Source organism: Ovis canadensis, chromosome 25 (genome assembly GCF_042477335.2).
Source record: "Ovis canadensis isolate MfBH-ARS-UI-01 breed Bighorn chromosome 25, ARS-UI_OviCan_v2, whole genome shotgun sequence".
Classification (NCBI taxonomy): domain Eukaryota; kingdom Metazoa; phylum Chordata; class Mammalia; order Artiodactyla; family Bovidae; genus Ovis; species Ovis canadensis.
In genome coordinates this window covers 33,376,044-33,397,842 of record NC_091269.1, presented here as the reverse complement: position 1 = coordinate 33,397,842, position 21,799 = coordinate 33,376,044, and the positions used below count along the sequence as shown (strand labels likewise).

Sequence of the window (21,799 nt, the reverse complement as noted above, 5' to 3'; positions counted from 1 at the left end):
TGTTTTAACGATGAAAATGTATTCTGCACAAGCCTATTAGAAATTGATAGGAAAGTTCTGAAATAAAATGACAAAATAATGTAAGTAAATATTTCTATGTGTGTAGTACATGTGCCTACAGATTGCCCACTGGGGAACCATTTTCATTTGAAAATGAAAGGCTTAACCCTGGATGGAAATGCAGCTGAATACATCCATAATGGAAAAATAATCACTGTTAGAAAATGTTTTTGAGATTTCTTATAAGTGAGTTTGTGCCTTTAGTGTCGGTCACTGGTCCTACTCCAATGCAAAACTTCTTCAGGAGTATAGCAATTCATAATGAAGTTAAAGCTTCCAGAAGATAAGAATCTGACCTCTCAAGAAATCTGAAGATGTTCAGGATGTCTCTTCTGTGATTAGACCATAGTACAATAGCAACCAACTAGGTCATCGGATATATGATCTCAGAAAACAGCCCCCTTTTTGTCCCCTGAAAAATCAGGTCAAAAGTCCGGGTGCAGCTCTTACACGGATGACTGCCTGCTGTTACAAGGTAAAATTCTGCTACTTTCCACCACTTTCTATGCAGCAACCATGGCAAGGAGTACTCAGAAAAATTCCATTTGGTCTCCGAGTTACCCTCTGTGCCACTGCCTAGAGAATTCTCTGAAAGGAATCCTGACCAAGATTGTACTACCGTCTTCTCTCTACCCTTCACCTTAATATTGGCAGAGATTCCACAGAGACAAATGGAACAAATATTAGCCAAATGGCCACAGTTTCTTTATGTGAGGGGCTGCTCTCAGATGATTCTTGATAGGATTATGATATTATTGACATCTAGCTTTATCCTTAATGTTTGCATTAACATATGTTCTTCTGCTTTTAAATGTCTCAGTGAAAATCCTTCCCCAGTCTAAGATTCTGTGTATGGATAATTCAGGTTTAACTTTCTCTTATGCCTCATCTAATCTATTAATCGCTGAATCTCAGTAATGCTTTTGCAAGATGAGTCTGTCTTACCTTTTTCTGCATTTTTTAGCCATTGTAAGGCCCCCCCTTTCACAATATTTAGATCATTCTAAGTGTCCAGAATGCATGGTTCTTTTCTTAAAAAAATTTTAAGTAATAGGCAATTTATCAGTCAGTATCTTTACAAGGAGTAAGTAACTTAAAAACTATTTCCTTTTGACACCATATTATTCAATAGGGTATTTTGTTCAGATGAAAATTCCTACAAAGGTAAGATTGATATTACTATAACATTTTAGAATATTTGGTAAGTTTACCTTTGGTGAAAATGGCCTACTTTATTATATATTGTATTTGAATAACATTTCATTAATTTTTGCTAACACTAATGCCTCCTTTAAAAGTTTTACATATTTTTTCCTATTTTTACCAATATTAGCTACAATTTCTATCTCTGAGACTATCAGATTTGGCATAACTAGTACACTTAGAAAACAAAATACTAAAATCACTTCCATTAACATTTAGAAATAAAATTATTCAGTATGTACTCCTGGACCATGACATTTAAGTAAAAACTGAAGATAATTTCCCTTTGACTTATGATTCAATCACTTGGTAGTTTTTCCTTATTCTTATTACCTAAAAATTAACATTGTGTATAATTGCCATATTCTTATTGTAGTTATCTGTGAAATGTTTCTGTTTTAATTTCATATCATTTCTTTAAAACCTCAGGCTTTCACCTATTTTACATTCTTTCATTTGACTAAGGAATAAACATCTATGAGTTCCAATTATGTATTAGGTGCAAATTATGCTGATATATTTGTGTACCTTTTGCAATGTTCAAAATAGCTTCTGATAAAGTTGTCAAATCTGACCAAAATATCATAAATATCAGAACTACTATGCCTTTTTCTGTAGATCAAATCAAAGATGGCCTTAATTGTAAGGTTATACATTCATGTCAAATGTATAATACTTATTTTTAAACTAGTTTTAAATCTATACTGTTTCCCCAAACTAATAATTAGTAGCATGTATGTAGTTTCTGATTCCAAAGTCTCCATAATTGTTATTTTTAAGAACTTACAATTTTACTATCTTGATCTTTACCTGCATATGTATATTTATGCATTTATATATGCATTGCATTTATATATACACATAAGTATATATATGCAGGTAAAGGTCAAAGTAATTAAATATATATATTTTATGTATACTTTATACTAATCAGTTCAGTTCAGTCGCTCAGTCGTGTCCAACTCTTTGCGACCCCATGAACTGCAGCACGCCAGGCCTCCCTGTCCATCACCATCTCCCGGAGTTCACTCAGACTCACGTCCATCAAGTCCGTGACGCCATCCAGCCATCTCGTCCTCAGTCGTCCCCTTCTCCTCCTGCCCCCAATCCCTCCCAGCATCAGAGTCTGTTCCAATGAGTCAACTCTTCACATGAGGTGGCCAAAGTACTAATATTTATACACATATATACATACACATATATACATACATATCAGAGAAGGCAATGGCAACCCACTCTGGTACTCTTGCCTGGAAAAATCGTATGGACAGAGGAGCCTGGTAGGCTGCAGTCCAGGGGTTGCAAAGAGTCGGACACGACTGAGCGACTTCAGTTTCACTTCACTTTCATGCATTGGAGAAGGACATGGCAACCCACTCCAGTGTTCTTGCCTAGAGAATCCCAGGGACGGGGGCCTGGTGGGCTGCCGTCTGTGGGGTCGCACAGAGTCAGACACGACTGAAACAACTTAGCAGCAGTAGCAGCATACATATATATACAGAGTAATTTCATTTAGAATCCTACTCAAAATTTCCTTCCACTTTAATTTTTTTAAGATTTCCACAAATATACATCATGATTTTCCTTAGAGGGAGATCTAGCAAGTAAAAAAGTAATTCTTTCTTGATTTCCTTTCTCAGAATGTCTTTTATTTTAAATGTGATGGTAAAAATTATACTAAAAATGCATTTATCAGGACTTGAAAGGCAGTGAGAGTGATTCAAGCTCAGAGGAGGAACGGAGAGTCACTACCCGAGTTATTCGCCGACGTTTGATTATAAAGGTATCCCACAGCTAGATCAGTGTGGGGCAATGCTGTATTATTAGAACCTTCCTTGTGGTTTGGAAAATTCAGCATGCTTGGTAACTAAACGGTGCTATGTGTGTCTTTGCATATCTGAAAACTGGTAAAAACAACCACTGAAAGGAAAAACCCACGTCGCATGGTAGTGAGCATTCTGTCTAGGCCTGTGTTTGACATCTGGTGGTTGTCATTTTATCTGAGAATTCTTGGCATTTGTATACTGCTTTCCTTGGAGAAGTGTTCTGTGTGTGAACAAAGATCCTATCTTGGTGAGAGAATAGTTCACATCAAATGAAATGTTCAACTGAAATCCCCTGAAGTATGAGGTAAGATAAAGAAGAAAGAGAAGAACGAAAAGGCTCCCTTCTCAGTCTTACCAGTTTTTAAGTTAAAATCAGTTCTTCTTTATCAATCAGTGGCTAAGAATCCGGTGTTATAGCCTGGCATCGATGTATGTGACACAATGTAAACCAAGCAAAACTTCCTGAAATAAGGTTTTTAACTTGATTGACATACAAAAAAATCAGGCTGTATTTTTTTAAGCAGGGGAAGCAAGTCTTACTGCAAGTCTTACTTTTCCAATTACTGTGGAAAAATGTAATTCCACCCTGTTAGAGTATAACTGAACTATGAATAAATCTTGATTTCCCCCACAAAGGCCTTTTGAAGTACTGACCTTGTTCATGGGAGATCCCGCAGACTCCTTGCAGTATGCTGTTTATCTTCATTACTGTGTCTTTAGAGAGATCTTTCTTGATGTCAGAATAATTTGAGTGCAGAGAACTAGGAAGCCATTTTTAATACACGCCTTGAATGTGGTCCAAATAACCTGATGCTCCTTGGTTGGCAGCTCTGAAGAGAAAGAAAGGAAAGGAAATATCTATTGAAAACCATTTATCAAACTTTTCACCCTTTTCCAAAATGTCAGGAGACCCAACAGAGAGGCAGGGACGTTGGCTTATGTATCCCAAACTTCTCAATCCTGCTGCTTATAAATACTTTTCATGTAGATGAGATGAAAGAAGAGAACTAAATATGCAAAATCTGTTCTGGTCTAATTTTTCTAATAACTCTGGAAACATCAGAGAAGAAAATAAGTTCTTGTCTAAATCCTAAATTATCCACAAATCAACCTCAAGCTCAATAGGTGCCATCACTTCTTTGAAAATTACATGTAGGCAAGCCAAATTACCTGCTATCTATAAAGTCCTCATAATCTCATAAAGATACCTTCCACATATTTTCTGGGATTAAAGGGAAGAAATATTTAATTTGTTTTTTCAGAACATATTCTGAAATATTCTGCCATTATTCTGCTCAGGCTTTGCTAGTCCCATGATTACTCTCTTTAAGAAGTGCTATTTTAAAATAAAACATCTAGACAAAGCAAACCAGACACAATGGCTTTATGCTTAACATATGACATACTCATGTTGCATCAAACTCACCTCATTCATTTATAACAGCTGCCCAGTAGAGAAGCTGACTCCTCTACATATGACAGAAGGAAGTAGACATAATCCTGCATAAAAAGTGGGAGAAAATGTAGAGAAGTTTTACTCTGGAGAATACTCAAACAAAACAATAGGAACATCAACCCCCTCCCTAAGTCAATGAGGGTTATTTTAGTCTCCTAAAATTCTAGACATGCACTTGCAAGTCAGCTTTTAGGTAATTTTGTTAGCATAAATTATTTATATATTTAAGTGTAACATATAATTTTATATATATATAAACATTTTTATTAAGAGCTTAAGTTTAAAAGGCTGAAATACACTATGATGTTATAGGCTTCATAAAACACTGGAGACCGTGTGCTCTCCAAATCTTCACTTCTTGAAGTCAGTGTAATTTTAGGGAGGTTGAGTAGAATCATCAGAAGATAGATTTTATAAATGGGGAGGCCATTGTATAAATAATGGAATCACTTAAACAAGCTTTGAGAAGTGTCTTTTATATGTGTCATAAAACTCAAAAGCTAAAGAATAACTATAATTATAATTGGAAGGTATAATAGGTATAACAAAAAATTTTTGTAAACTATATATATAGAAATCTTTCTGGTTATTTTTTTTCTGATCAGATTTTGGGGGCCCTTGAAAAAGAACACATTTCTTTTGCTTTTTCTCTTTATTCCATACACTCTTACCTTTGTAATGTAAAGGAGCTTGAGACTGCAAGTACGACATGGTAAATGTCACATGGGATCCATCTCTGTTTAAAAAAAAAAAGAAAAAAAATGAGAATGTTAGGACCTAAAGGAGTCGTTGAGACTAAAATTATTTCTTCTCCTAGATGATAAAACCAAGCATTAGAGAGGAATTGATTTACCCAAAATCACTCAGCTGGATGTTAAAAATTCTAGAACCAGAACACAGTGCCCTCTAGTGACGCACCTTCTACCTGCCTTTTCCACAATACTGTATTCTCTTCCAGGACAAAATGAAAGGGAGTAACTTTTCCTAGATTAAATTAAGCACTTGGTCACTTAGACTTTTCTAGTAGTACAGAAAGAGACAGCATTAGGCTATCTTTCTTGGAAACTGTTTGATGGGGCTGGAATGCTAGGAATTTGACCTACTTTATGGAGGCTGTCCAACTTTGGACTGAACCAGGATATTTACACTGTTTGCCACAATAATCCCCTTGGCACTTAGAATCTTAAAGCTGAAAACTATTTGAGAGTTGCTCCCCACTTCCAGAGCTAGCTTTCGCCAGGAAGTATCAATGGAAGCAGCAGATTCCTTTACCTCAGGTCTAGGCAAATCTGTCTTTATAGCCATTCAAGTTGTATAATAAAGAGGATGAAAGCATAATTTAATGATTTTTCTCTTTAATGTCATATGTGAATTCTTTCATTTTCTAATTTTTAAATATTTTTGTTTAATATTCTCAAGTCCCTAAGAAATGAATGAACTTAAACTCTCCCATTTGTTTAGGGATTTTTAAATTTTACAAGTATATTCATTTATTCATATCTAATATAATATCACGGTGGTTTCAAATGCTTGGAAGCAGTTTAAGTAAACTGACCAGTGTCTGTGAGCTTGTTTATATTATTTGCTCAGCAAATTCTATGATTACAAAGGTAAAACCTTAATTCAAACCATTGTGAACTTTGATAAGATTCAAACAACTGAATTTTTACTATATAGTTCAACCATATTTTTATTTCTACTTTTGAGCAGTTTTACGGATTTTCAAAACAAGCGTTTAAATGTATGTTTTCCCCCACCAAACAATTCAAAAGTACAAAAAAGTTCAGCTTATCCATTCCACTTACCAGAGGTAACTTCAGATTGTTTTATATACCTATAACAGTATGTATGTGTACATAGAATATACATGTACCTAGATCCCCAGGATGTGGGTTTCTAGGAATATAAAAATGGGTTATACTATACGTATTGCTTAGCAGTTTGCTAAGTTTATATATATATTTTTTTCTCATCCCATCTTTTGAAATTATACATTAAAGCAAAATTCATACATTTCATGTTGTTATTCATTTTATGCAAGAAGAAGAGAAAAACAGAAATCCTAAAATGCAGTACTTCCAAAAGAAAGTACAGCTAGTCTTCATAAAGGTGGCTACCAGGAATGATACTGTGACACTATATGTGCTCTAATTTTCCTTTGAAATAGGCAAGGAAAAAGTAGGTGGAGATATTGCCAAAAATAATGCCATTACCAAAAGTAGCATGGAAATTTTATTTACTTAAAAGTACGAATATTTTCAAGAACTTCACAGAGAGCCTCTAATTTACCTGATGAATGAAAGATGAAAAAAAATTTTACATGTATTTTGTGACACCTTACTAACTTTCCAGTCTATCTAATCAACTACTATCTAATCCATTCCCCAAATCTAGTGAGTTTTGCAAAAATCATGCAACTCATTCTGACCTTATTAAGGCACTAGTTGGCCATATTTAGTGCCCATTTAAGATTAAGATAAGTATCTTTACCTTTAATTATACATAAATAGTATGAATTTTCGGTAGGAAACAATGCCTGCATACCACAGCATATCTCAACAACCTATACTGCCTGTTATTTATAAATAAGACTTTGCTTTTTTCTAAGGCTGTTAATATAAATCAATATACTTAAATATATTTACTGTGCTTACAGATATACCTACTAGAAATGTCTTTCAGAGACTGTCTGAAAATTGTCATCTTTCCCCACTGAAGAGTCAATTTTGTAACCATCTCTAATAGATGGCAGTTTTAATGGATTTTCCTAGGATCCTGGAATTGTCTTAACACTCAAGGACCTGGACATGTCCAATAGTTACCTCAAACATATCTCACTTACTCATGTTGATAGTTAAATGTTTCCTGACCTTTTTTGAGTTTTCTGGTGCCTCTAAGCCTTTACTTGTAAAATAATGTTTTTTCCTAAATATATAAAACCAACCATGTTGTTGTTCAGGTACTAAGTTGTGCCTGACTCTTTGCAACCCATGATGGACTGTAGTACGCCAGACTCCTCTGTTAACGCCTCTCCCGCAGTTAGCTCAAATTCATGTTCATTGAGTCAATGATGCTATCTAACCATCTCTGCCGCTCCCTTCTTTTGCCTTCAGGCTTTCCCAGCATCAGTCTTTGCCAGTGAGTCGGCTCTTCGCATCAGCTGGCCAAAGTATTGAAGCTTCAGCTTCAGCATCAGTCCTTCCAATGAATATTCAGGGCTGATTTCCTTTAGGATTGACTGGTTTGATCTCCTTGCAGTCCAAGGGACTCTCAAGAGTCTTTCTCCAACACCACAATTCAAAAGCATCAGTTCTTTGGCACTCATAAAGTTGGACCTTCTTTATGGTCCAGCAATCACATCCCTACATGACTACTGGAAAAACGTAGCTTTGACCTTTGTCAGCAAAGTGATTGTCTCTGCTTTTTAATATGCAGTGTAGTTTGATGGGTTTGATCTCTGGGTTGGGAAGATACCCTAGAAAAGGGAATACCTAACTATTCCAGTTTTCTTGCCTGGAGAATTTCATGGACAGAAGAGCCTGGTGGGGTACAGTCCAGGGGTCACAAAAGTCAGACACGACCGAGCAACTAACACTAGATTTGTCATAGATTTCCTTGCAAGGAGCAAGTGTCTTTTAATTTCATGACTGCAGTCACCATCTGCAGTGATTTGGGAGCCCAAGAAAGTAAAATTTGTCACTGCTTCCACTTTTCCCCCTTCTATTTGACATGAAGTAATGGTATGATCAGATGCCATGATCTTAGTTTTTTCAATATTGAGTTTAAAGCCAGCTTTTTCACTCTCCTCTTTCACCCTCATCAAGAGTCTCTTTAGTTTCTTTTCGTTTTCTGCCATTAGAGTGGTATCATCTACATACCTGAGGTTGTTGATATTTCTCCCAGCAATGTTGATTCTGGGAGAAAACAGCCAGCCTGTGTTTCATTCAGCCCAGCGTTTCACATGATATACTTTGCATAAAAGTTAAATAAGCAGGGTGACAGTATGGAGCCTTGTTATACTCCTTTCCAAATTTTGTACCAGTCTGTTGTTCTATGTCTGCTTCTTAACTGTTGCTTCTTGACCTGCATACAGGTTTCTCAGGAGACAGGTAAGGTGGTGTGGTATTCCCATCTCTTAAGAATTTTCTACAGTTTGTTGTGATCCACACAGTCAAAGGCTGTTGCGTAGTCAGTGAAGCAAAAGTAGATGTTTTCCTGGAACTCCCTTGCTTTCTCCATGATCCAGTGAATGTTGACAATTTGATCTCTGGTTTCCCTGCCTCTTTGAAACCCAGCTTGGACAGCTGGAAGTTCTTAGTTCACATATGCTGAAGGATTTTGAGCATAACCTTGCTAGCATGTGAAATGAGCTCAACTGTACAGTCTTTGAACATTCTTTGGCATTGCCCTTCTTTGGAATTAGAATGAAAACTGACCTTTTCCAGTCCTGTGGCCACTGCTGAGGTTTCCAAATTTGTGATATATTGAGTGCAGCATTTTTATAGCATCATCTTTTAGGATTTGAGATAGCTCAGTTGGAATTCCATCACCTCCACTAGCTTTGTTCCTAGTAATGCTTCCTAAGGCCCACTTGACTTCACACTCTGGGATGTCTGGCTCTAGGTGAGTGACCACAGCATCATGGTTATCCAGGTGATTAAGACTTTTTTATGTACAGTTCTTCTGTGTATTCTTGCCACCTCTTCTTAATCTCTTCTGCTCCTGTTAGGTCCTTGCCATTTCTGTCCTTTATCATGCCCATCTTTGCATAAAATGTCCCCTTGATCTCTCCAATTTTCTTTAAGAGATTTCTAGTCTTTCCCATCCTATTGTTTGTCTCTGTTTTTTGCATTGTTTATTTAAGAACTCTTTCTTATCTATCCTTGCTATTTCTCTGGAACACTGCATTCAGTTGGGTATATCTTTCCTTTTCTCCCTTGCCTTTTGTTTTTCTTCTTTCCTCAACTATCTGTAAAGTTTCCTCAGACAACCACTTTGCTTTCTTGCATTTCTTTTTCTTTGGGATGGTTTTGGTCACTGCCTCCTATATAACATTACAAACCTCTGTCCATAGTTCTTCACTCTACCAAATCTTCATATATCTAGTTATCACCGCTACTGTATAATCATAAGGGGTTAGATTTAGGTCTTACCTGAATGGCCTAGTGGTTTTCCCTACTTTCTTCAAATTAAGCCTGAATTTTGCAATAAGTAGCTCATGATCTGAGCCACAGTCAGCTCCAGGTCTTGTTTTTACTGACTGTATAGTGCTTCTCTGTCTTTGGCTACGAGGAATATAATTAATCTGATTTTGGTGTTGACCATCTGGTAATATTCATAGGTAGACTCATCTCTTGGGTCACTGGAAAAGATATTTGCTTTGACCAGTGTGTTCTGGCCTTTGCCCTGCGTCATTTTGTACCCCAAGGCCAGACGTGCCTGTTATTCCAAGTATCTCTTGACCAACCATGCAAAACATAAATAATACTCCTTAAGAACTTGTTACAGATTTTTAGTGCTTCAGGCAGGACACCTCTACATATTTTTCTATTTCCTTCCCTCTCTTAACTGTGCTGAATGAAATTAGTCATAAACAAGGTTCAAGATGAATTAAACAAGCATGAACAACAAGAAACATCTTGTTTTATTTTCATCCCATCTCTGTACTCCAGTGAGGTAAAATGAGTCAAATGTCCCATGCATGAGCTATGAGCCCACAATCTATAAAAAAAAAAACAAAGTCATTTTGTAAAAAAAAAAAAAAAAAAAAAAAAGAATTTTGTTAGCAAAATAAGGTAGATTTCAGTTAGTCTTTGTTATTTTAAACCAGAACTTCCCTTCTACGGGCTGTAATAAAAACAATCATAGAATTTCTCACCATCGGCAGACACTGGAAAAATTCTCAGAACTACCACCTTTCCCATGACAGTAACGTTAAAAGAATGAGAATCCTGATTCTCTCAGAAACTCAGCCGTCTTCATCAAGATTTGCCATTTTTCCTTTAAAAAAAAAAGAAAAAAAAGTACAAGGTACAATAACTATAGCACATAGTACTATTGCATTGCCCAAGTCACCTCTTCAACAAGAAGTTTTGCTACAACTCAGCAGGTCTCTAAAGTGGGTCTGCACTTAAGGTGTTTGTTCTTGTTCCCCAAAACTCTTAAGTGAGACCGACCTAACATTGACACCAGTGAAGAAGGTAATGTGTTAAAAATACAATCCCATTTTTGCTCTCTGAGTGGTTTTTCTTATCATATAATCATCAAGCTAATAGGTATTAAGTAGTTAGTAGTAGTAGTTTGTTGCTCAGTCGTGTCCGACTCTTTGCGACCCCATGGACTGTAGCCTACCAGGCTCCTCCCTCCATGGGATTCTCCAGACAAGAGTCCTGGAGTGGGTTGCCATTTCCTTCTCCAGGGGATCTTCCCGACCCAGGGATCGAACCCAGATCTCCCGCATTGCAGGCAGACACTTTAACCTCTGAGCCACCAGGGAAGCTGAATAGGTATTAAGGAACCATCTAAATCTACTGAGCTATTAGCAGGAAAATATGAGGCTACTTTGGCAAGTTAATTTATTCCCTTTTTTTCAACTCAGCAGAGAAAGAACCTTGACAATTTCTTCTAAAGCAGATAGCCGTCACTACCTGAAAGATGCCATCATACATTCCTTAAGTAATTAATCAGTCATCACGGAGGATTCGTTCACTTAAAGATGATATTCTGAAACTATGTACTTCATCAGACATAGTTATCAGCATATACAACTTATGAAAGGCTAAGTCTAGAAGAAAATAAGCTTTTATCTGTACTCTCAACTTTTCTCACAGTACTTGAAAAAAATGTACATATTATCCTCAGTAAAGGAATTTTAAAATTAAACAAAGAGTGATTAATATAATACCCCAACTAAGGTGCTACCTCAATTCAAATTAGATACAAGGCAATCCACCAAAATGAGAGATTTGGTAGAACAAGTGAAGAAACATTTATTCAAAGTGAAATAATCTAATTAGAGCTCTAATCATTAGCTCAATTTTTTTCAACAAATAAAACCTTTTTGTTTGTCTATCGATGTATAACTGCATTCTATGATTACATATTTTCAAATTCTTCCTTCTTGGAGTTTGTTGCTAACCATCATTCTTATACGTATTTGAGGTTTAATGCTTTGAATGTGTTGACTGCTAAATAATTCCATGGAGTCAGTCTCCCCTTGCCCTAGAATAGCAAGTAGAGTTTTATACCTTCTTTTTCTAAAATTCCACAGAGCATGTGTGTGGTGTATGGAGTGGTGTGGAGATCTATGCATCTAGTTTATTGCTAATCTTTATGCCACATCCTTTAGGGAGAGGAAGCAAAAACCATTCCTGGTGAATCTGTCACAGAAGAACAGTTTACTGATGAAGAAGGCAACCTCATCACCAGAAAAGTAATCACCAACGGGATTTCATGCTTCTCTTGGGTTTAGATTTTCTATTTGTTTGCTATAGTGTCAGCTCTAGAAACAAAAGAGAAAAAGCTCTCCTTTTCACTATTGCTTCCTATACAGATCACTCGGAAAGTACTAAGACGAATTGTTATCCCACAAGAGAGAAAACATGATGACGTGGTAATGGAGAGGGACTGTCAAAAAGAAAATAGAGGATAAAACTTTGTGAATGCTTTAGAATATGCTGCTAACAGCCTGGCATCTGCAGTGTGGCAGCTTGAAGCATTTGCTGCTTTTGACATCTTGTGTATTTGATCAGGGTCAAAGAAAAAGACTTTCCTTCCTAACATTCTTTAACACCATATACTTTTACTATCTTTGGAGTTTTCACAGAGATTATTTCATTGATGGAGGATGGAATGTGCCAGTTCAAGCATGGGAGAGAAAATTTAAAAACCCTCCACCACAACCAAACCCCTTGGCCATCCCCAACCCTAGCCCTCCCAGCCCAGTACTTTACCTGCAGCCCAGTGCCTGCCTAGGACCCGGAGAGAAAGCACTTGTTTCCAGCAGATGCATAAGGTTTAACTAAAAGTCAGAATGATAAAAGCTTGTCATAAGATCCTTACATTGAATCTAAACATTTTCTCTTTCCAGTATATTCTACAGGGGAATACAAATCCCCTTCTCCCCCATCTTAACCTGAAGAGGATTTTCCTCTCTGGGTTAACAACAGCCCATCTCCCGTGTACCAGTTAAAGAACCAAAGTCATCACCGAGCAGCGTAACTCAGCAAATGAATCTCTAACTCCCAGAGAAAACATCTCTGGTTATTTTTCATTTCTTTCCTTTCTCAGACCTTACCATTTTCATTAAATAAAAGAAACTTTAATACCTGTGTTTACATAAGAAAAAGCTAAACTGAAAATTTCTGAGAAGGAGTAATTCAGAAAATTGGAAGGACTACTGTGTTTTCTGTTTTAAGTAGGTTAAAAGCTGAGCATTTGTGCAACCACTTTGCTCACAGAGAAGTGTGTCCTTGATGCTCAGTGAAGAGAGGTCTTGTTTTATGGAAAAAGGATGCCTACTTTCTCAGGAGTAAGAGGAAGGGCGTGATAATTTCACGAATTAAAAAGGAAAAAGTGTCTCTCAGCCCGACAGCACTTCCATGGTGTTTAGTTCATGATGAGTGCTTCACTGAGAAATTTCCATCTCATTACAACAGATTACTTAACATTCTGCTGACTTTAAAAGGCATAAATTATAACTTACTAATATTTTTTACAACTGGGGTTTGAGTGCCTTGAGAGCTTTAGTGATTTCTTTTAGCTTCACAGGAAATGGACAGGCTGTTTGAATGATCACTAATAGAATGAATGATTGTGAAGTATAGTAACATGGTATTCATTCTGATGGCGCTCTCCAGCTTGCCTTGATGCTGCTGAGCTGTGTGGTTAAGGTAAATAGATGGTATTTTTGGACATGAAGTGACAAAGTGCTTTAAACTGTGTCTCACTTACCCTAATCTAGCCTCAAGGAACCAGAACGGAACCTGCTTTTTAATGAAAACTCTTTCACCACGAAATCTTAATGTGTACATTCCTTTCAAAACAGGGAGAAGGTTATAAGGTGAAGATGAAGAAAGAAGTCCGTCAAGTGGAAAAGAAGAGCCACTCATAACAGTAAACGGCCAACCAAGGTGGTAAGTGTGCTCAAATCAACAACAGCATCACATCTAATTTCACGAAATAAGGGACCCATACCTCCTCCACCCTTCCTCTCTTTTTCACGGAATTACAGCTTTGAATATCCAGTATGCAGTTGCAGTCATTTTTATGTTTGTGTATACAAACACTGTTGTTGTTGTTTAGTTGCTAAGCTGTGTCTGACTCTTGTGACCCCGTGAACTAGCCTGCCAGGCTCCTCTGTTCATGGGATTTCCCCAGGCAAGAATACTGGAGTGGGTTGCCATTTCCTTCTCCCAGGGATCTTCCTGACCCAGGGATCGAACCCAGGCTTTGTCTCCTGCATTGGCAGGCAAATGCTTTACCACTGAGCCACCGGGGGAGCCCAGACACACACACACACTAAAGCTATGGCCTCCAGCTCACAGTCCATAAACTTTCTCTTCACAAATTAGTCAGGAATTTAAATGTGAATGATGTTTTCAGAAGCAAATATAAATATTGATCAGTGAGTCTCCTCAGAGTGAAGGCTGTGTTTAAGACGCAGTAGCTTTATTCATCCTAACAGGAAGGTTATTCGGCAACAAATAGCTCCAATAAATGTACTTGGAAAGTTGTATTGATTCAGTTTCCCACCATTTTTGCAGAACAGCATCTGAGAATATAATTTTGGTTGGAATATATTGGTTGCCAAGTTTAAATGGAGTGACTGAAATCTCTATATACTACTTAATATATTTTGTATAAACAAAGCAAATTAAATAGGAGGCTAATGGGACGACTGTGTTTTGTAAGTTAAAATGAGCTTTGTTTAAAGTTGTCTGAATTTTTCTTCAGAAAGAAGGGTGTTTTCCTTTAACATTGTTTTCTGAACTTTACTTTGTGCTAATTCTTCCTACGGAACCACAATTAGAAAGCCCATATGGGGTGAAAAAACAGATAGAGCTTTGAAAAGCTCTTTGTAAGTCTGTGAGACAAAGCTGGATGAGTTCTTAGGGCTGTTCACCAAGAGTTTTCTTAGCCCCCAGAAACAAAGAGCAAAGAGATCCCAGTTTCCACTTCCATTCATCTGCTGTTCCCCAGTTACCAGAATCCTGGTATTTGGAGTGTTGCCATAAGGAACTGAGAAATCAGAGTCTCGTTGCTCCAAATTTTGTATGTGAGGTGACTGTAACTAAGACCCAAAGAAATTCTTAATCCCTCCATCTCCAAAAAAAACTCTTATTATTTGCCTGTTTATTCACTTAAGGATTGATTTCACTTTCTCTCCATGAGGCTTTCTGCCTAAGGCACTGGGGAATCACTGGTAAACATCACCAGGGAGGTACTGGCCCTCACTGACCTTACGTTTGGAAATTTCATGGTATTCAGTCGTTTCAGTATTTAAGGCTTTGAGAAAACTCCTAGGAACTGCAGAGAGCTCTGGAAAGAACAATGTTTGCTATACACACTCGTCCAGTGTTCCAGGTGTACCCTTCACTTGATTCTCACAGTCACTCCTCTTGGATTGGCAGCTTTATCATCCCCATTGAACAGGCTCAGAATTGCCCAAGGTCACCTAAATAAAAACTGGCAGAAATAGGATACAAACCCTAACGGGCAGCTCCGGAGCCCACACTCTTAACCCTGTTAACCAGATGTCTGACCTGGTCTGAGGTGACAGGGAATGTTTTCTTTGAGAAAATGATGCTTGCGCTGTTTTAAAGGGTGAATAGGATTCAGTTGGGTAAAGAGGAAGAAACTGGATGGTGTTTGGGGTAGCCTTCCAGGCACAGGCTACTGCATTTTGCAAAGGCCAGAAGGAGAAAGGAACAAGAAGGGAGAACAGGTCAGTGCAGCTGTTAGAAGGTTTTGGCATTGTGTCTGGAGAGGTAGGAAAGATTCAGGTCTCATAAGCCTCTTTCCACTAAAAGTCTAGGTTTTGCATCACTTACTCTAGCTGCAAGACACAGAATGAAGGGAGGTGGCAGTAATAGATGAGCAGATAACCTGTTAAACTACTGAAGATGCTGGCTTGGGCAGTAAGGATTGTAAGAGGTAGGGACAGTAAGGCTAAATCAAGAGATAGTGACATGAATTGCTTTTTGTCAGATGATAAGGGTGAGGGGTGAGAAAATTAAGGATAACATCAGTGAGGCAATATCTAGAATGAACCCACCCATTATTCATGTCTTACAGCTGAACCTAGTAAAAGACATATATTTTTTTTAATTGAGGTGTAGCTGATTTACAATATTAGTTTCAGATGCATAACACAGTGATCCAAAATTTTTATAGATTGTACTCCATTCCAAATTTTTATAGCTTATACTCCATTTAAAGCTTTTGTAACATACTGGCTATATTTCACTGTGCTGCACAATATGTCTTTGTAGCTAATTTATTTTACACACATTAGTCTGTACCTCTTAATCTCCTACCCTTGCCTTGTCCCTTCTGCCTTCCCTCTCCCCACTGGTCACTAGTGGTTTGTTCTCTATAGCTGTGAGTCTATATTTTGCTATATTCTGTAATTACTTATATGTGGACTAAAAAATAAATAAACCATAATATTCTCCAGGTCCATCTATGTTGTTGTAAATGGCAAAATTTTACTTTTTAAACATTCCATTCCATATATATATATACACCACATCTTCCTTATTCACTATTTTGACTCACTTATTTTGCTATTGTTTCTGTTGCCTTAGGAGACATATCCAAAAAAAAAAAATATGGCTACAGTTTATGTCAAAAAGTATTCTGTGTTTTCTTCCAGGACTTCTATGGTTTCCAGTATTACTTTTAGGCCTTTAATCTATTCATAGTTTTATAGTTTTCTTTTTGTATGTTGTGACAAATGTTCTATTCTTATTCTTTTACATGTGGCTGTCCAATTTTCCCAGCATCACCTATTGAAGAGACTGTCTTTTCTCCACTGTATATTCTTGCCTACTTCGCCATAGACTCATTGACCATAAACGTGTGGGTTTATTTTGGGGCTGTCTAGTCGGTTCCATTGATCTGTGTGTCTGTTTTTGTGCTAGTAGCATACTGTTTTAATTACTATAGCTTTGTAATATAGTCTGAAGTCAAGGAGCATCGTACCTCTAGCCCTGTTCTTCTTTCTCAAGATTTCTTTGGCTAATTAAAAAGAATGCAATAATGCCATTTGTAGCAACATCAGTTCAGTTCAGTTCAGTTGCTCAGTCATGTCCAACTCTTTGCAATCCCATGAATCACAGCATGCCAGGCCTCCCTGTCCATCACCAACTCCTGGAGTTTACCTAAACTCATGTCCATCGAGTCAGTGATGTCATCTAACCATCTCATCCTCTGTCGTCCCCTTCTCCTCCTGCCCCCAATCCCTCCCAGCATCAAAGTCTTTTCCAATGAGTCAACTCTTCACATCAGGTGACCAAAGTATTGGAGTTTCAGCTTCAACATCAGTCCTTCCAATGAACACCCAGGACTGGTCTCATTTAGGATGGGCTGGTTGGATCTCCTTGCAGGCCAAGGGACTCTCAAGAGTCTTCTCCAACACCACAGTTCAAAAGCATCAATTCTTCAGCACTCAACTTTCTTCACGATCCAACTCTCACATCCATACGTGACCACAGGAAAAACCATAGCCTTGACTAGATGGACCTTTGTTGGCAATATGCTATCTAGGTTGGTCATAACTTTCCTTCTGAGGAGTAAGCATCTTTTAATTTCATGGCTGCAATCACCATCTGCAGTGATTTGAGAGCCCAGAAAAATAAAGTCTGACACTGTTTCCACTGTTTCCCCATCTATTTCCCTTGAAGTGATGGGACTGGATGCCATGATCTTCGTTTTCTAAATGTTGCGCTTTAAGCCAACTTTTTCACTCTCCTCTTTCACTTTGATCAGAGGCTTTTTAGTTCCTCTTCACTTTCTGCCATAAGGGTGGTGTCATCTGCATATCTGAGGTTATTGATATTTCTCCCCGCAATCTTGATTCCAGCTTGTGCTTCTTCCAGCCCAGCATTTCTCATGATGTACTCTGTGTATAAGTTAAATAAGCAGGGTGACAGTACACAGCCTTGACATACTCCTTTTCCTATTTGGAACCATTCTGTTGTTCCATGTCCAGTTCTAACTGTTGCTTCCTGACTTGCATACAGATTTCTCAAGAGGCAGGTCAGGTGGTCTGGTATTCCCATCTCTTAAAGAATTTTCCACAGTTTATTGTGATCCACACAGTCAAAGGCTTTGGCATAGTCAATAAAGCAGAAATAGATGTTTTTCTGGAACTCTCTTGCTTTTTCCATGATCCAGCGGATGTTGGCAGTTTGATCTCTGGTTCCTCTGCCCTTTCTAAAACCAGCTTGAACATCTGGAAGTTCACGGTTCACGTATTGCTAAAGCCTGGCTTGGAGAATTTTGAGCATTACTTTACTAGCATGTGAGATGAGTGCAATTGTGCAGTAGTTTGAGCATTCTTTGGCATTGCCTTTCTTTGGGATTGGAATGAAAACTGCCCTTTTCCAGTCCTGCGGCCACTGCTGAGTTTTCCTTATATATTGTTATATTGAGTGAAGCAAATCAGAGGACTAATATTGTATGACATGTAAAATCTATAAAGAAATTATACAAAGGAACTTATTTACAAAACAGACTCACAGACTTAGAGAAATAACTTATGGTTGCCAGAGGGAAGGATTTGAGGGGGCGACAGAGTTAGGGAGTTTGGGATGGACATGTACAGACTGCTATATTTAAAATGGATAACCAGCTAGGGAACTCTGCTCAGTGTTATGTGTAGCCTGGATAGGAGGGGAGTTTGGGGGAGAATGGATACATGTATATGTATGGTTGAGTCCCTTTGCTGTCCACCTGTAACTATCACAACTTTGTTAATCAGTTAAAAAAAAGATTGCTTCGGCTATATGGCAGATTAATAAAACTAAGCATGAATTTGCCATTCACTCTGTTTAAGCAATTGTAAGTGATAAATAAAACTAGAAGAGTTCAGTTAGCTGTCAGCTTTATTATGCCCCTAAAAGTTTAGTAACTTTTTCAATCATAGAGTCAGACTCTGAGTAGGAAAGAACCAAAAAGGTTATCTACACAAGTGAAGTCATTTTTCTAGAGTAACATATACCTAATATCTATGAATAAATGACACCAAAAAAAAATGTGAAAATGTTAGGCTTCCAGGGTCATTTAGAACAAATTAATACAGAAATGACTTGTCAAAAATACACAAGAGACATCAGAATGATAAATAATCCACTCCATAAAGCAGTGGGCTTGGCTTTGGCTCATTTGCTACACCACTCAAAGGAAAGAGAAACTCAATAGGAGCATTCATATGAATGTGAAAATAGCTTCAACGTAAAGCAAACTAAATGTGTCCAATGGAAAGAACAGTGATTTGACTGCAAGCCTCATTTTACTCTCCAGGGTGGTATTTACCTTTCATAAGTGAACTTAGGAAATGACTCCAAGAATACTGCCTATAATTTCAGGACACTGAATGTGTGCTCTGGAAAAATCAATTTGCAAATATATGAGACTGCTGGCTGTCTTTTTTAACAGTAGAACAACTAATAAGTACATGGAATGTGGCCAAATTTCACTGAATATCAGATGGTAACATTAAAATTTTTATTCTGGTTTTATAACCAGTTGAATTTTGAGCTATCTGAACCCTACACCTACCTTTCTTTAATACTGAGTCACAGGCATCCTATTTTTAATGTAAGGGAAAAGCTGATTGCTGAAAATAAATATAAAGATTTATACATAATACATAATGATTTATACCTTATAAAGTGGTTTTACGTTTTTGTCTTACTCTTCAAACAAGCTTCCAGGAAGGTCAGACCAATTTTGATTGCTACCTTTTACAGATGAGGATGCTAAGGCTCAGAGAGGTCATATGACCTTTCTTCTGTTACACAGCTGTGATTGGAAGAACTAGAACTTAAGATTGATACTTCACTTAGTGTCCAATTCCACTAAGCTGTCTTTCTGAAGTTACTTATGAATAATAGTAATAGTCATATCCTATCTGAGATTACTATATGCCAGGTAAGATCATTACATAAATTACCTCATGTAGTCCCCAAAACAATGCTATAAGGTAAATACTATTATCCCTTTTTTTTAATAAATGAGGAAACTGAAGTTTGGAAAATTAAATGACTGTAGCTAAGGAGCAAAAGAATAAAACTTGAACTTATCCAGAGCCTAGCTCTTAACTGTTACTCATACTAATAGTTAAACAGTATTTGATTATTATCAGAAACCTAAAAGCATTTTGAATCAAAGACATGTGTAAAGGCAACCTGTAGTAAATTTCTTCATACAGTCCACAGTGAAAATACTCAGTGTTTTGGTTTTGTTTTTTAAAATAAACCTGCACAGCCATAATCTCCAAATGTCTACTTTAAAAATGCCATTAGAGATTAGTGAGGCTGTGGCATGAGAAGGCCCCCAGATACATGCCATAAAAGACTGTGGAACAGCTGCATTTTAAACCTCTTTCAGGGAAATGCTCAAGATTGCACAGCCACATGGAAGCCAGGAGCAGCAACAGCACCCAGGCCTGCTGGGGAAATACTTTATTACCCATGGTCAAAACGTTGACTCATTTCATTGATGTCTTCAAAAAGTATTTGACCTTCTACCTGGCTGAGAGTGAAAAACCTAGATACACAGAGGTGAATAAAACCTCCATGGCCTCTGCCCTCCTGCATCTCTCAGCCTGCAAAAGGGAAAGAGATGGGACACATGATGTCTAAAGGCTAAAAATACGAAGTCCAAGATCCAAGGAAGACTAACACAAGAACACAGTTAGCCTTGGGGGCTAGGGAAAGTCACGCCACTTATGCTAAGGCCTCATAGGTACCACCAGCAATGAAAACGGGAAGGGAAAGAGGACTCCAAGCAAAGCGTACAACTGCAAGGGCCTTGAGGTAGGAAAAGGCCTAACACATCTGGGGACACGAAAGAAGATCGGTGCCCCAGAGCCTGCTGAGCTGGTGGTGACTGAGGCAGGCCCATGATGAAGTGAGAAATGCTTCACCATAGGCCAAATCCAAATCCATAGGATTTGGATTTCATTCTAAGACGTTGAAGCCTTTGAAAGATTTTAAGCAAGAGCCTGACCTAATTTTTTTTTTTTTTTTAACACATCAGCTATGTAGAGAAGAATTGGAGGGAAAACAAGAATAAACTGAAGGGGATGAGCTAGGATGTTATTGCTATCGTCCAGCTAAGCCACATGATAACAGGGCTAGGACCTGGGCTGTAGTTTTAGGAAAGTTGACGGTATCTGATGGCCTGGAGGTAGGATAGAGAAGAGTTGAGTCAAGAATGACACCAGGTTCCAAGGATAAGCAAGTGGGTGGTAGAAAAAGGAACAGGATGGGTTTTAAAACTATCAAGAACTCAGGCCATTTGTCAGTACATAAGTCTGGAGCTCTGAGGAAAGATTGCGACTTGACATATAAAAAGAAGTGTTTCACTCAAGAGGTAAGTCCTGAACATCAGAGAAAGGGAACACCAGAGAATAGATGTGATTACCTAGGGAGAAAGTGAACGTGAACAAAGAAGGGGCTCAGGATTGAGCCCCAGAGAACAACATTTTGAAGAGAACAGAGCTTTAGAAGGTTGCCTCTGACCTCTTCCTTCCTAGAGATCTCCAAGCTGTTCTATCTGTTCTAATCTAAAACTGCCTACATATTCAGCCTTGGCCCTCTAGCTTATTTATTTGGTTTTACCATAAAATATTTTAATCCTTGCGGTTTAGTATCAGTGGATAAAACAAACTTTCCTATAATGCAGATTGGCTGACAGGCTTTTATAAATAAGTGATCACCCACGTTTGGAGCCCCTTTACTCTTAGCATGCGACACACTCTGTGTTTGGGATCAAGAGCGTCCCACCTTTAAGACATTATCCTAATACAACTCAGCCATAAGAAAGAATGAAATAACGTCATTTGCTGCAACATGGATGGACGTGGAGATCGTCACACTAAGGTGAACAGGGAAAGACGTGTTACTTATATGTGAAATCTTTAAAAAAAAAAATACAATGATCTTATTTCCAAGACAGAAAGAGACTCACAGATATGGAAAACATGCATATGGTTATAAATGGGAAACAGGGGTGAGGGAAGGAG

The 21,799-nt window shown here is 37.8% G+C and overlaps 1 protein-coding gene across 11 annotated transcripts in view; it reads left to right on the top strand.

Moving 5' to 3' along the window:
- Window positions 1-21,799, top strand: part of ANK3 (ankyrin 3) — a 383,729-nt gene that overhangs the window by 350,486 nt on the left and 11,444 nt on the right. For 6 of the 11 annotated variants that reach the window (XM_069571712.1, XM_069571711.1, XM_069571714.1 and 3 more), the window contains 5 exons: window positions 485-535; window positions 2,960-3,046; window positions 11,894-11,977; window positions 12,098-12,157; window positions 13,592-13,679. In XM_069571712.1, the coding sequence (XP_069427813.1) occupies window positions 485-535; window positions 2,960-3,046; window positions 11,894-11,977; window positions 12,098-12,157; window positions 13,592-13,657 (348 nt within the window). In that variant the 3' untranslated portion in view covers window positions 13,658-13,679. The remainder of the gene's footprint in view (window positions 1-484; window positions 536-2,959; window positions 3,047-11,893; window positions 11,978-12,097; window positions 12,158-13,591; window positions 13,680-21,799) is intronic. The other 5 variants (XM_069571716.1, XM_069571715.1, XM_069571717.1 and 2 more) reach the window with 2 other exon arrangements.